General features: G+C 54.3%; 4 protein-coding genes across 4 annotated transcripts; 1 reads left to right on the top strand and 3 right to left on the bottom strand.

The window, feature by feature from the left end:
* Nucleotides 1-374: 374 nt before the first annotated feature.
* On the top strand, nt 375-1,974 carry PSV08DRAFT_364932 (uncharacterized protein; the record flags this gene model as incomplete). Its single annotated transcript, XM_014224198.1, has 1 exon — nt 375-1,974. Exon 1 carries the CDS (start codon nt 424-426, stop codon nt 1,972-1,974), a length of 1,551 nt encoding a protein of 516 aa, XP_014079673.1. The 5' UTR covers nt 375-423.
* A 674-nt stretch (nt 1,975-2,648) lies between these two features.
* PSV08DRAFT_228843 (uncharacterized protein) lies at nt 2,649-4,676 on the bottom strand (the record flags this gene model as incomplete). Its single annotated transcript, XM_014224197.1, has 2 exons — nt 2,649-3,752; nt 3,811-4,676. 2 exons carry the CDS (start codon nt 4,674-4,676, stop codon nt 2,765-2,767), a joined length of 1,854 nt encoding a protein of 617 aa, XP_014079672.1. The 3' UTR covers nt 2,649-2,764.
* Nucleotides 4,677-6,712: 2,036 nt separating this feature from the next.
* Nucleotides 6,713-9,590, bottom strand: PSV08DRAFT_411725 (kinesin motor domain-containing protein; the record flags this gene model as incomplete). The annotated part of the gene is made up of 2 exons (XM_014224196.1): nt 6,713-8,718; nt 8,780-9,590. 2 exons carry the CDS (start codon nt 9,588-9,590, stop codon nt 6,713-6,715), a joined length of 2,817 nt encoding a protein of 938 aa, XP_014079671.1.
* Nucleotides 9,591-11,649: 2,059 nt separating this feature from the next.
* Nucleotides 11,650-13,843, bottom strand: PSV08DRAFT_364935 (uncharacterized protein). Its single transcript, XM_014224194.2, has 4 exons — nt 13,718-13,843; nt 13,277-13,663; nt 12,987-13,225; nt 11,650-12,938 (listed from the first exon to the last, which is right to left on the bottom strand). The coding sequence occupies exons 1-4, from the start codon at nt 13,751-13,753 to the stop codon at nt 11,732-11,734; spliced, it is 1,869 nt and encodes a 622-aa protein (XP_014079669.1). The 5' UTR covers nt 13,754-13,843; the 3' UTR covers nt 11,650-11,731.
* Nucleotides 13,844-13,851: the final 8 nt, after the last annotated feature.

A 13,851-nucleotide genomic window follows, 5' to 3' on the forward strand; every position in this document is an offset into this window, starting at 1 on the left:
ATGAGCATCTACGCGACGCCTACTGTGCATTTGGTGGCTCTCATACGGAACCACCGGTGTCTAGCGCTGCCGCGCATGTCGTACGCGCATCTTGTCCACGGGCCAAATAACCATGACGTCTAGACTAGTCCACCACCCATATCTTTCGCCGTGCGCCCGTCTGCCCCACGCATCTCGACCACCTCGTATGTAAGGTATACTACTGACATGCACGCGCGGCAAGCATTATACCGAGCCGTCTGAGCCGCTAGCATTCATTACTTGCAGCTTGCAGGCTGCGCGTGGACGCATCCTACTGGTCGGTGCGCCTGGGATCAAAGTAAGCCCGTGAGGGTGTGTTGGGACCTGTCTGAACGGTGAAGCACTGCGAGGACAAGTGCCGAGGTCACGAGCTCCAACATCCAGCATCGCAACCCCAGAAACATGGCCAAAGGCATCGAGCCTGATGCTGCCGTGCCGTTTTACTACCGACATGTGGGCAAGAATGTGCTGCTGCTGGCGCTGAGCGCGCTGCTTGCTCCTCTCTCGGCCGCTTTGGTCCTGCTGGGGCTCGCTGTGACGAAGCTTCATGGAGAGCGCACTGCAACATTCACCAGAGAAGACAGGAGACATGTTGCAGCAACACGGAGGCGCAAGACGATTCTGGTCACGGGCGTGTCCATGACAAAGGGCTTGACTATTGCTCGAAATTTGGCCCAGCATACACCACATCGCATCATTGGTGCCGACATATCCGCTCTCTCTCCAGGCCGATTCTCAACCGCAATATCAAAGTACTTTTGTCTGCAGACACCGATTGGCGACGATGCAGAGCCATACATCGACTCCCTCCTCTCCGTTATTCAGAATGAAAAGGTCGACCTGTGGATCTCCTGTTCCAGTGTTGTTGCAGCAGTCGAAGACGGACAGGTCGTTCGTCTAGCAAAGATACAGGCACGAGAGCGCCGACGTCCGTTTGAAGCCATTCAGTTCCGTGAGGATGTCGTTGAGAAGTTTCATGAAAAGGACAAGTTTATTGACTACATTGAGTCACTTGGTCTCCCCGTTCCAGAATCGCATCGCTGCACAGACGCAAACGAAGCACTTGATGTGCTCATGAGAGAACTGCACAGAACCCCTACAAAAGGAAACAAAGACAGCCGCCGGAAATTTATCATGAAGCCAATTGGCGTCGACGACAAAGCCAGGAACAACATGATGACTTTGCTTCCTTTCCAGACGACAACCGCAACAGCCGACTACATCCACTCGCTCAACATCAGCAAAGACAACCCCTTCCAGCTCCAGCAATACATCAAAGGAAATGAATACTGCACTCACGCCCTCGTCATCCGCGGAAAAGTAAAGGCCTTTACCAGTTGTCCCAGTCTCGAGCTCCTCATGCACTACGAAGCGCTTCCGCCCTCCTCCCCCCTAAGCAAGAAAATGCTCGCCTTCACCGAGCGCGTCTGTGCAGACGGCGGTCCAAACTTCACCGGCCACTTGAGTTTTGACTTCCTCGTCGAGAACGACGACAAAGGCGCCGACGCGAGATTCTACCCCATTGAGTCCAACCCCCGTGCTCACACCGCAGTCGTCCTCTTCGAACAAACACCCGAACTGGCAGATGCCTATCTGTCTATCTTCAACTCCCCTTCATCATCATCTTCCAAGCCAGACGCAGCACCCCCAGTCTTCCCACGCACGCCCGCAAAAGCTTACTACTGGCTCGGCCACGACCTCGTCACTCTCGCTATCCTACCCCTCCTCGACACTCTCTGGGGCGCCAAATCCCCACAACACGCCCTCGCTGACTTATTGACCTTTGTCAAGCATGTTGCTGCGTGGAAAGATGGTACCTACACGTTTGAAGACCCTCTCCCGTTTTTCATCCTCTACCATGTCTATTGGCCCGCAAAGTTTCTGCACGCCTTGCGGGAGCGCAGCGTGTGGAGTCGCGTTAATGTTAGTACGACTAAGATGTTTGAGGCGTGAAGTGCTTGGGTGAGATTATACGACTGTGCTGGGGACGGGACGGGGGTCCGGGGGCGGGGGGGATTGAATGGTACCTTATGTAATTTACCAAAGTCTGGATTAATGAACAATGGGTTTAGGTTAGGGTATAGCATAGCAAATGGTATAATATAATGCATCTTTTTTTTTTCTTTCTTCCGTTTCATAAGCACTCGTCTTACTGCTAGGTTCTATGTAAAACAAACTAGCACGCCATGTGCGAACTCGCCAAGTCCTGTTAACGTCATGTTAGCTTGTAGTAGTGTTTTTTTTAAACTTTCCAACGCATGAACTTGATGTTATTTCCCGCCCCCGCAAATCTTACCCCGGGAGGATAAACATAATATTGTCCGTGTGATATCGAGCGCTCGGAGATGCGGCGGGTGATGATGGTACCCGCGCAACATAATATCAACGAGTGATATCAAGTATGATATCAGGCATGCTAAGTCTGTGCTCCAAGAAGAAGGAGAATGTCACTGTACGTAGTGTAAAGTTAATTCTGTTCCACCATGTGTTCAAGCACAACTCGGTATATATTCCATGAGATATAGATGTACGTAAGCGCCCGGGGGGGGGGGGGGGGAACTTCAATGAGTTTGAATGATAGGGAGAGCAAGAAGAAATAGACATGGTAAATTTTTTTGTTTTTCTCACTCTCTCTTCGCACAGCATTGCAAGCCCATATTTGGGGTTCCCAAAAAAAAAATAGCAGACAAGAAAGAATGAAAGAAAAAAAAAAGTCGAAGAAGAGAAATAGAGGGAAGGGAAATCACCAAATAATGCCTCTCCAGTCAAACGAGCCATCAATATTCCTCCATTTATTCCCCTCAATCGCATCCTTCCAGCCCATCATGACGGCCAAAAGGCGACAGCTCACACTGCTCATGGTGCAAATGAGGGTATCAGCTTTGCCCAGGACCGCCAGATCAAGCAGATAGGCGCGGCCGACGAGCTCGCGCAGCTTCATGGCGGACTCGGGGACGTCGGCCGCCGGGTTCTTAGTAACTTCCTTCATATCTTTGGCATTGCCGACGGGCTGACCGAGGGAAAAGAAGACGTCGTGGTAGAAGCCGCCCTCCCAGCCGGTTATTTCGTCGATCCAAGGGTTCTTCTTTGCCTCTTTTTGGGCGGCTTCGAGTTGCTGTTTTGTCGCGAGGACGATGCGGTCTTGGGCGCGGATGCTGTTGGGGCCGAGTTCGGGTGAGTCGTAGACGAGGGGGTCGTCGGAGGCGAGGATCATTTTGGAGCTTGTGTGGCGGGGGGCCAAAGGGGAGGAGGAGGAAGAGCGTTTTTTAGAGCGTTTGGATTCGCCTTCGACGATTTCAATGTAGAGGTCGCGTGCGGTTTCGATGTAGCGGGCGAGTGGGATGTAGTCTTTTGCGTATTGGTATTCCATGGGGTGTTTGTCGCCGCGGCGGACGTGCATGCCGATGCTGAGGCCGCCTTCGAGCTTGACGGCGCCGTACATGTCGTGTGCTTTTTGGAGCACGTAGGCCTCGTCGTCTGCGCGGAGCTTGAACAGGGCTTCGTAGCCGGTGCGGGCGAGGGCGAAGATCTTGGATTGGCGGAGTACGCCTACTTTTCTGGCGTCTTCGTATTCCTCGGTGAAGGCATGACCAAACGTGCTCTTTACAGTTGCACTGCTGACGACAAGGTGGTTCGCCGAGTGGGGGCAAGGGACGATATGTGATGGTGGGGGAGGAAGGCAGCCTGCAGAGGGTGGGGGTTGGAAGTAGGTCGAATACTTGCCGTAGGGCCTATATAGTCACTGTTAGTCAAAGAATTAGTTTTTTTTTGGGAATGCACTAAGCATACCAGCGAGAGTCGTCGATGAAAAAGGCACGGTTCTCAGTCTTCGCCAGTCCATACGACATCCATAACCGCATCAGGGTGTTTCCAAACCCAGCATCTCCTGTCTCCATGACGTAGGTCAAGCTCCTGTCACAGACCTTGAGTCCCTCTGTCGAAACTCCATCCTTCATAGCCTGATCCTCGACAAAGTTCTTGGGTCTTCCCTTTGACTTGGCCGGTGGCAACAGTGCCTGTTCCTCCGCCTCTTTGATATCAATGTAGTACTGATCTTTTTGGTTATAAGGCAACATCCTCCTAGCATGACTCGCCGATTTCTTAGACCCCTGACTGACTTCCTTGGACACTTCCATTGCCTGGTGACATATCTCGCGGTACTGCGTTGGCTGCAGCGGGAAATCATAAGTTGACGGAATCGACACGGTCCACCTCATTTTGCCCTTTGCATCTATGAGCGCTACAGCAGACGGCTCGTGTGGCAACCGGCTACCACCAACCATTTCCCACTCATCCTCAACCTCGTCATCATAAGGCGTTGCATAATGCGAGTTTGTGTAGATATGCCTGAGCACAATCCATAGCAGAAAAGCCACGCCACAGCATCCCAAAAGTATCCTCTTTACAAACTTGCCATGGTTGGGGTGCGGGATCTTTCCATGTTTGGGCAGCAGGCTCGGAAGGCTCGGGCTGGCAGGGGGAGATCTCGCGAGTAGTCCGCGCCGGGAGGGGAGTGTCGGAGAGAGAAAAGCGCTAGAGGTAGCCGAGTGAGGCGGGGGTTCCAATTGCGAATATTGCGCTGTCGGTTGCAACGACAGACCGGGGTTCCGTCTCGCATGCATCTTTGTGATTTTTTGAGAAACTTGGTTCAGCATAATGAGAAGCAGTGAGATATTGATGCCGTCAGCACCTCAGGCCAATTCGATTCGTAAACTAGGGGTGGAGATGTGAAAATCCTGCCAAATCGGGCGACTTTGCTGGCCGTGCGTGTCGTACCACTCGGATGACGCAGGAAGCTATGCAGCGAGTAACAATGTGTTGCTCGTATAAGCAGGTATGACCGTTTGCGAACGGGTTCGGAAACAAAAAATCAAAGAGGTTTGTAAGTGAAAGGAGGGGGACGAATGGCACCGCCGTTCAAACAAGCAAAGTCGAGAGAGAGAAAAAAAAATGTGCAAGGAAAGATAGGACGCAGTCCCCCCCCTGGTGATGAGAATGTAGGATGAAGTGGAAGCGAAGAAAAAGAAAAAAAAGGAAGAAAGATGCACAAGAAGAGAAGAAAAAAGTGGAAATAAGTCGCGCAGGTCCTTCAAGAAGCCATAGAGAAATAAAGGCGTAAAAGAAGGCGGACGCAACCCTTTCCTGGTGCAAAAGTGGTTTCACACCCAAAACGAGCAAAGGGTAACCCTCGTCCTTGGGATTGGGCCGATCAAAAAGAGTATCCACCCCTCCCAAAAAACAAGCGAGATCTAAGGAACACACCCTTCCCTTCGTCTAACAATGGCCCGCGGGAGAAGAAGAAAGAAAGGGCGAAAAAAAAAAGACCACTGTACGGTCCGAGGGAGCCAAGGAAGAGAGCCAAAAAAAAAAGTCGGCAGAGGAGGGGGACTCGAAGGTTAAGATTGGGAAGGAAGAAGGGGGAAGCAACTTTGCTTATTTTGAGCGGGAAAAAAAAGGTGGGACAAGCAGAAGGCGGCAGGTGGGAAAGGGAGGGTCTTTCATTTCGCTGCATGTGCGGGGAGGGGTAGTAAGAAGGGTGTTTCAGCTACGTCTTTTAGTGTAACGTCGTCGAGGCGCTGGTGGTAGGGAGGCGTTGGTCCGTCTCCGGCGCTAAAGCACTAAGTTGGTCTAGGAACGAGACCACCTGACTGTGACGACGTTTCTACCACGGTTTGCCCATGTGTGGTTGGTTGGCGCGGTAGACAGACCATAAAATCGAGGGGGGATTGGCCTACGTACTATCCGTCTCTGCCCTAGGTTTGAAGTAAACAGGCATGCACACCAGTCCGGCTTGCGTGTTTGCAAACTGCTACTATTAAAGGCCCTTTATTTCCTATTCCAGAAACATTGTGCACAGCCCGGGCATGCAGTCAGACGGGCGTCCACTGATCGTCCCGAGAGGCTCCCCGGTAAGGCTTACTATCAATTGGGTAACCGTGTCTATACTACCATACTTAGTCCTATCTACCGGATGACAGTGGGAATAGTATGCAGTCTTTTCTAAATACTACCAATACAAAAATAAATGTCTTCCACATAATTTATTAACACAAACGCAAGCGCCCGCTACCCAGAGGAAATGGACGTGAGACTAGTCATGTGATCTGGACAGGACAGATCATGAAGCTACTTGATGTGGCTGCTATAAGTATGTGCATCGTGAGCGAAACAAAAATGTTGACCAACTATGTAAGATGAAAAAAGGGGGTATCAGATCGAAGGTCCCTTGACGCAGGAAGGTGGGGGAAGAATGTAAGGAAAAAAAACGAAACAAAAAAGGTAGTGTACAATCCTCCCGGGGCTGCATCGAATTGGGTAATACAACAGAAGACCGCCCCCCCCCCCTCCCCCCTCTTCCATTGTCTAATGCCCGTGCGTACCCATCGCAGACGCGGTTCCCGGGTTCCCAGGTCGGGAATCCATTCCTGTGCCGGTGTTGTACTCCGTAACCCATTCAACGCCAATCGCTATGGAATCCCTCGTAATTGAAGAGAGATTGCTGCATGTGAAAGATATAATAGAAAATAAAACTTTTGAGGTACTCGGTCTGGCGCCGTTGGTGCTGACTCTTCTCATCCCCATTACAGTACCTCTTTCATCTTTGAATAAAATGATGCGGTGCTGGTCAGTGTCAAGTACCCGACATGACGCTCTCGCGGCTTGCTTTTTGTCATCTAGGCAAAGTCCATCATCAGCCTTCGGTGACTGGCATTAGACTGCTCCGCCTGGCAGTCTTCTCAACGCGTCCAGTAATCATCTCGTCGAGCATGCGTGTCATCTCTTCGATGTTCTTGGTTGTGCCATTGGAAGTTGGAGGGGGCGGGAAGGGCGCTTTCACACTAGGTGCAGGTGACGTCGGACCCTTGTGAGCCATGCTGGCGGCGCTGCCATCACTGGTGCTACGTTGGTAGCCCGAGGTTCGACGGCTGCCTGGTGATTCGCTTCCCATGTCGTGTGCATTGTCGTTCTTCTTGCGCGCCGATGTGAGGGCTGAAATCATCCGCTCCTTGTCTTCAAGTTGTGCACGAAGGTTCACAATCTCATTGTCTCTCTCAGCAAGAGCCGCGATCATGCTACCTTCCTCACTACCAGTGAGCCTATGTGATAGTGACAAGGAAACTCGAGAATGGCTAGCTCTCCGAGCGTGCAGCAGGCGCTTTTCGAGCGTAGCAATGTAACGGTTCTTGTCCGAGAGATCGGCTTGCAGTGCTTGTATCTGCACGCTTTGAGTTGCATAACCGTCTCCATTGTCGCCAACAGAGTCGTCCTCTTCAGAGCCATCGGGGTGTAGTTGCGGAGTGCTTTTTCTGCGGAAGGCTCCAAGAGTGTGATGACTTGCAGACGAACGAATCGACATTGGCCGCATATCGGTGTGCGTATTACTCGCAACAGACTGGCGCTGCAAGCTCATGGATGTATACGATCGGCCATTGTTGACACCGAGTGATTTCGAACTCAGAATCAACCGGTTGAGATGCTCGATTCGCTCCTTCAGTGCAGTTCTGGCCAGCTGCATTTCCAGCATCTGCTCTTCGTGCCGTCGCTTGTCCTCGAGCTCACGGACCCTTTCTTCTTCCTTGTCCCTCTTGATGTCATCGTCTTCTACCTCTTTTTCTTTGACTTCCTTGGACTTGCCCTCGGCCAACTGCCTCTTCAGGTCCTCAATCTCGAGACGGTAGCGGTCAAGAAGAGCTCGGCTCCCCGCGTCTCCGCCAGCACCCATGGACTCGTCTGCCTTCTTGGCATGGCTGACAATGTTGTTCTTGGCTCGAGATGCAAACTTGAGCGTATTCAAGGTTTCACCTGTATGACTGATCGCCGCTGCGGGGCTCCCGCTAGCTCCAATCTGAATTGTGCACAGAATGCTGACCAAGGAGTTTCCGGAAAGCGCCGGTTGCAAGAGACGGGTAAGTTTGCTATCTCGGTAGGGTAGATGCTTGTCTCCTTTGCCCTTGTCCTTTTCCGACTTTTCCTTGTCTGAAGCGAGGCGACCAATGACTGTACCCAAGGTAAGCAGACTCTTGTTGATGTGAGAACCTTCAGTCCTCCTCTCTTTGCTATCAGCTGCCTTTTCAGATCCAGCCAAGTCGATAAGACTCAGTGTCGAGACACGCACACCGCCAGGAACAATGGCAGACCGCTTGTCGCCGGACGAGACTGCGGGGCCGGGCGCGCGTTCTCTGCTTTCGACGACGATTTGCACCACGGCGTGACTTCGCGAACTGCGTGCGTTGAACTGCGTACCTGCCACCTTTCGAGAATTGTCTCCGCGGGCAATGACTCGAAGCAACTGTGTGGGACTCTGCACGATTTCTTCTTTGAGCGGTGTCGCATAAACACCGCGCTTGCTATCCTCGCGCAATTTAATCTCCTCAACAGGCCCAGTCTGACCATTCATGCCAACGACAGGCCCTGCCAGCAGGTCGATGATTTTTTCGTTGTAGATTTCAATATAACTGACTCGCAGGAGAAACTCGCGCTGCGGTGTCTCTCGAATGTAAGAGAAGATGTCGGTAATGGCCAATGGTATGACACCGGGGTTGGTTGCCGTTCCTTGCATGGAGAACGTCTTTCCCGTTCCCGTCATGCCGTATGCGAAGACGGTTCCGTGGTAGCCTTCCATGACTCGGCGGACAAGTCGCTTGGCTGCTGCATCGTAGACGCGTGCGTTATTATCTTGCGGGTCAAATACATTATCTGCAAACCATGTCGGATTAGCTGAGGTCGGTCATGTTGAATGCAGGTTGTGCAACTATACCGTAGTAGTAATCTCCGCCCTCCTTGCCTCGGTAGGCTATTAATGCGCGCTTGTTGTTGACTTCCCAGTCCATGTCATGCTTTCCATCTTTTGCTCCAATGTCCGGGCGCACGCGTACGCTAACAATAACATTGCCTTTTCCGTCCTTGGAAGGCTTGCCATCTTTGTTTGCACCGTCTTCGCCATCTTCGGCGGTAGTCGCGCTTGTTGCATATGATCCCTGTGGAGACGAGTTGCGGCTGTGGGGCGGAGATGGAAGACTGAGATGCCCAGTCTCTACGGCTACCGAGTCTGCGCTTCCGTTGAGTAGACTAGGGGAGAGGGGAGACTTGGGCAGCAACCCGCGGCCACCAATGTTCGAGGCGCGAGGCTTCTTAAGACTGCTTTCGCGTGGAGGCAGCGATGATTTTGATACCGTCTTTGGGCCTACGCCCACGTCTCCTCCCGGTGTGCTACTCGTGGAGAGCGGACTCGAGGGGTTTGACCTTCCGCTGTGCCTGGGTGGTTGCGGAAAGGAGCCGATGCTAACTGTCTTGCGTAGTGATTTGCCAGCCGGTAGTGATGCAGCAGCACCACCCTCATCGTGCGTCAAGCCGTTGGCTGCCTGGAGTTTTGAGCTCGACAAGGACCGGTGTGGCAACGCAGACGAGGAGACTGTGCGGTTGTTTGTGGCGCCGGGAAGCAGCGAAGATCGGGCGGTGGTGGGACCGACATTTGAGTTTCTCGACTTTGCAACGGGGAGCGAAGGCAAGGGACCTGTTGGCGGCGCAATCGAGGGTCGCGATGGGCGAGGGAGCGAGTTGCCCGACATGGTGATGGGGCGCGCCGCGTATGGAGGAGTGCTAATGCAGCTTGGGCGGTAGGAGTTGGCGCTGCACTGCTGGCGTGGTCGCCTTTGTTTTTCCAGGTAGACCTGCTACGCCACAGCACACATGTCCGTCGGACAGCCGTGACTGGGCACCAACGCAGAAGTCGCACACGAGGGGACAGAGGGGAGAGTTTTTTTTTCTAAAAAAAAGAGCGACAAAGTGGGCAGAGGAGCGTGGGGCGTGAGGGTCAGTAGCGGATGCGGGTCGTGTCGTGGCCGTAGGCGTCGTGGGGGACTACCGGCTGGCGGAGGTCTGACCAAGAAAAGGTAGGAAGGGATGGAGATGGAGATGGAGCTGCTGATGCTGCTGCTGATGCTGCTGCTGATGCTGGGCACATAGACAGGCGCAGCGAACAGGCGGCGGCGCGTGAGGATGGCGTGGATGGACAAGGGCGAGGGCGAGGGGCGGCGAGGGCGGCAGTGACGGCAGCAATGGTGTAGCAGCAGCAGGGAGGGATGGCGAGAGCAGACTCAGGGTCTCTGCGAGGTCTCGCTCTCTCTTTCGCAGGCCTGCACAACGGGTCCTGCGTGGTGGGGAAAAATGAGGGCTGGTGAGTGGCCGGCTGGTCGCCGAGAAGCCCAAGCGTGGCCGTCCCCTGGCTGACAAGAGCGAGTGTGTGGGCGTGGATGGGTGTGTGGATGGGGGTGTGGGTGTGGGTGTGGGTGCAGGGGCCCGAGGAGCCACCGACTGACAAAACCTCCGCCCGCTACAGCACAGGAACGAGTGGGCGAGGGAGCGAGGGCGGCCCCGTGTAGCGTGCGGACTATGTGCTTAGCAGACTATGGGCGTGTGTACGTACGTACGTATCTCGCGCTGTGGGGGCAGGGTGGGCGTGTGCGAGTACGTGCAACAGGACGGCGGTGGCATTGGGTCGTGGCAGGCGACTTTGATGGCTATGTATGCGCCTGAGGTACTCGGGCAGTGGTAGGCACAGCAGCACGCAGCAAGCAGTAGCCACCACGACGGCCGCTCCCCTGCAAAAAGGGGCAAGGCTTCACAAGGCCATGTTGAAGCCAGCACCGCATCCATGTTGGCTGTGCCGACTAAAGACGTTAGGCCTCACGCCAACCAACCGTCTGTCCCCATCCGTCATCGAGCCCTGCCACCGGCCAGGCCATGTCAGGTAAGCACCTTCACACACATACTCGCGTATCATCCCGGGCCCGGCTTCATGCAGCCCGCCCTGGCCTCGACAGGCACGCACCCACATCCAGCAGTCTGTATCTGAACCTACTACACACGCTGTCCGCAACCGCATTCCACCAGACCTCGTGCCCGGCCCTGCCCTGCCCGGCCCTGTCCTGTCCTGCAAGTGCCGGCTTGCCTCAACTCGTCTCGGAGATGATGTTTGGCTGATCGCTTCCCGGCACCATGTCCTCATGCCGCACATGTCTCTTTGTCACGACGGTTATGCCCTCGATAGCACGCCGGCTCTCGATCCCGGCTGCATGTTGCTGCCTCTGGCTGCTTTGCATGTGCTGCTTCGCATGCGCTGCAATCTCCGCGTCGCAAAGCCTCTGGTGATCCCAGCGGCCTGTCCGTAATCTGGCGCGCCCAATCACGCCCCTTCACCCTCGCAGCCTCGTGTGTGGAAGGAACGCCTTGGTCTCTCGACGCTGCCGCCAAGCCATGCCTCATCTTGCACCCCCTATGTGCCTTTAGCCTGACCAAGAGAGCGTCTTTGTCACTGTCGTCCTCCATCACGCCAAGTATACCAACCCAACCCCCCCACCTCGCTACACCTGCACCACTGCATTCACTGCCCAGATGCCCTGGGGGAAGGGGGGGGGGGGGGGGGAGGAGGGGGAACTGGCTCTTCGCTAGGACCAAACCGAGGCCCCCGTCCCCACTCGAATCGTGGAGACATTCGTCTCTGTGCTCTTCTCGGAACATTATCGACACCGGCATTTAGATCCAGCTACTCGTGAAACACGCCAGAGTGCCACCCAGAGGCCACTGCATTCGGCTGCTGCCGACCATGTTAACAGCGCCTATAAAAATAAATCCCTTCCTAGGCCAGCCCTGCCGTCGTCTCGCCTTGTCTCGTGCCTACAAGCATTCTAGAAGCAGACTAACTCGCCTTCTACAGTGTGCCCCATCCAAACCAGTCCCTTCCAACCTTGGTAATGGCCAGGTACTGCATCTGCCACAGCCCCAGATCCATGGCCATCTCCAACGCGCCACACAGCGCTACCCGCAACGCCTGCCTGCTAATCCCTTCCAAACTCAGCCCACTACCTATCTCTAGTGAGCTAATCATCCGGTGCGGGCCTCCCTGCCGTCCTTGGCTCGACAGATAGTGCAAGGCTATTGTCTGCAGCGTCAGCATGCGAATGGGGAGCATCACAAGCCCGACAAGCTGAGCCCGCACCATGGCCCCAATCATTTGAGCTGGCTCGCACGACAGCTGCGTCACACGATGGTACCTCTCCTTCTCCCACAAGTCAGCTGCCCCCATCGACTCGCTCCTTCTGCCCTCTCGCGTAGGTCCAAACGTGTCTGCAACCTCGCTGTGACTTGACAGCGTCCTGGGTGGAAGCCGGACTTCCATCTCCACAATGCCTTCTCGCGATGTAATTCGTATCCGGGGGTCATTTTCCTCCTCTTCCGAGTCTGTTGTTGAACCTGGCGGGCTCGTAGAACGCATCAGCTCATCAACTGCCCTCACTGGGATGGTAATCACATCCGCCTCCAACGGCTCGTTGGCCCGCTGATCTTGTGTTTGAACGACGGGCAGACTTAGTGGGGTAGCGTTTGTAACCCGCGTGCCACCAACTTGTATTGTCTGGGCATCGCTCGTATCTCGCGTTGAGTTCACACCGACCGTTTGTTTCTGTTCTGTGCTCGAGGCTGCAAGTGGGGAAGCCCATCCCAGCATCCAAAGTACCTTGTGAATGCCATTGCGGATCAGCCGAGGTGACTCCCGTCGTAGCCCTAGCACAGTCAACGCCCGATCTTTTCCATTGACATCCCGGCTGGCTGTGTCAGGCTTGTCGGGGCGAATGATTGATGATTCCACAGCTTCGTACACACAGGCATAAACCCAGCGCTCAAGTATATGCTCAGAACACAAAATAATGGCGGGCGAGAAGAAGAAAACGGTGAAACGACCCGCGAATACATTGGTCGCATGCTGAGGCAAGTAGGCTGGTAGTAGTGGCGACGATAGTGCAAACGGAATCAGAGTGCGCCATGAGGGAAGGAGTGGTCGAGCAGGCACTAGGCCCAAGCGTTGCAGCGCAGCGTGATAGTAAAACGGGCAGCAAAGCATCTCAAGGCCAACGCGCAGGCTATTCGGTGTAAGCAGTCATCCCGACCTCGAGACATGTGGCTCAAACCTCGCTCTTAGTAGTCTCCTCGTTCGGCGGAACACATTGCGTGTCCTTGCACTTGCGCGTGTGGCATGGAGCAAGCGTTCAATTGGCTGATACATGAACACGCTGTATACAGCAGTTTGTATATTCAGAGCCGCAAAGACCCGGGGAGCAAAGCCTGCATACATGATTGAGATGCCTGACAAGGCACACTCGGAACTAACAATCTGACTAAATGTGAGGCCATGGTGATATCGAAATGTCTGTGGGTGTCAGCAGTGGCCTGTTTTGCAGACGGAACGAATGGACCGTACGAGCACCCTGTCTCTGATGGTACCTATCCACCATGTGCAAATGTTTTCGGCAAATGTTGTGGCCAAAGCAACTGCATTGCCCATGGTATCCTCAGCCTCGAGCAGTTGGAGGCGCTCTTCGCTTGAACCAGGTAGTCCCTCTGCGGGCGAGCGTCTTCTTTCTACTACGCCCACCGATGCAAGCACGTCATTCTGAGCGCCTCTCAGCTTCTTGCCGTACTGGTGGGAGCGCGGGTTGATGGGGTTCCCGCGCTCATCGTAAAGCTGCATGTAGTTGTTCGCAGTGGCCTCATGGTACCGCGCAGGAATCTCAGACTGCGCCGATTCGAGCTGCACATACTCTGAAGACTGCGAAGCGCAAGATGTGGGCTCAAATGCAGAGCGCCCCTGTAGTGCTCATCAGACATTGCTTTGCGCGGCCTGTTCTGGTGGGGTCTATACAAATGCTATCTTGTCCAGGTAGGCTTGTCGGCCCATGGTGGGAATCTGAGTGGCTGCTATTGTGTGCAAGTAATGAGTGAAACTACCGCTTCTTGGAAATACAGACTGGTGGACATGTTGGGTGGTGAACACAT

This window comes from Bipolaris maydis (genome assembly GCF_028858645.1).
Source record: "Bipolaris maydis strain C4 unplaced genomic scaffold PSV08scaffold_12, whole genome shotgun sequence".
NCBI classification, from domain to species: Eukaryota; Fungi; Ascomycota; class Dothideomycetes; order Pleosporales; family Pleosporaceae; genus Bipolaris; species Bipolaris maydis.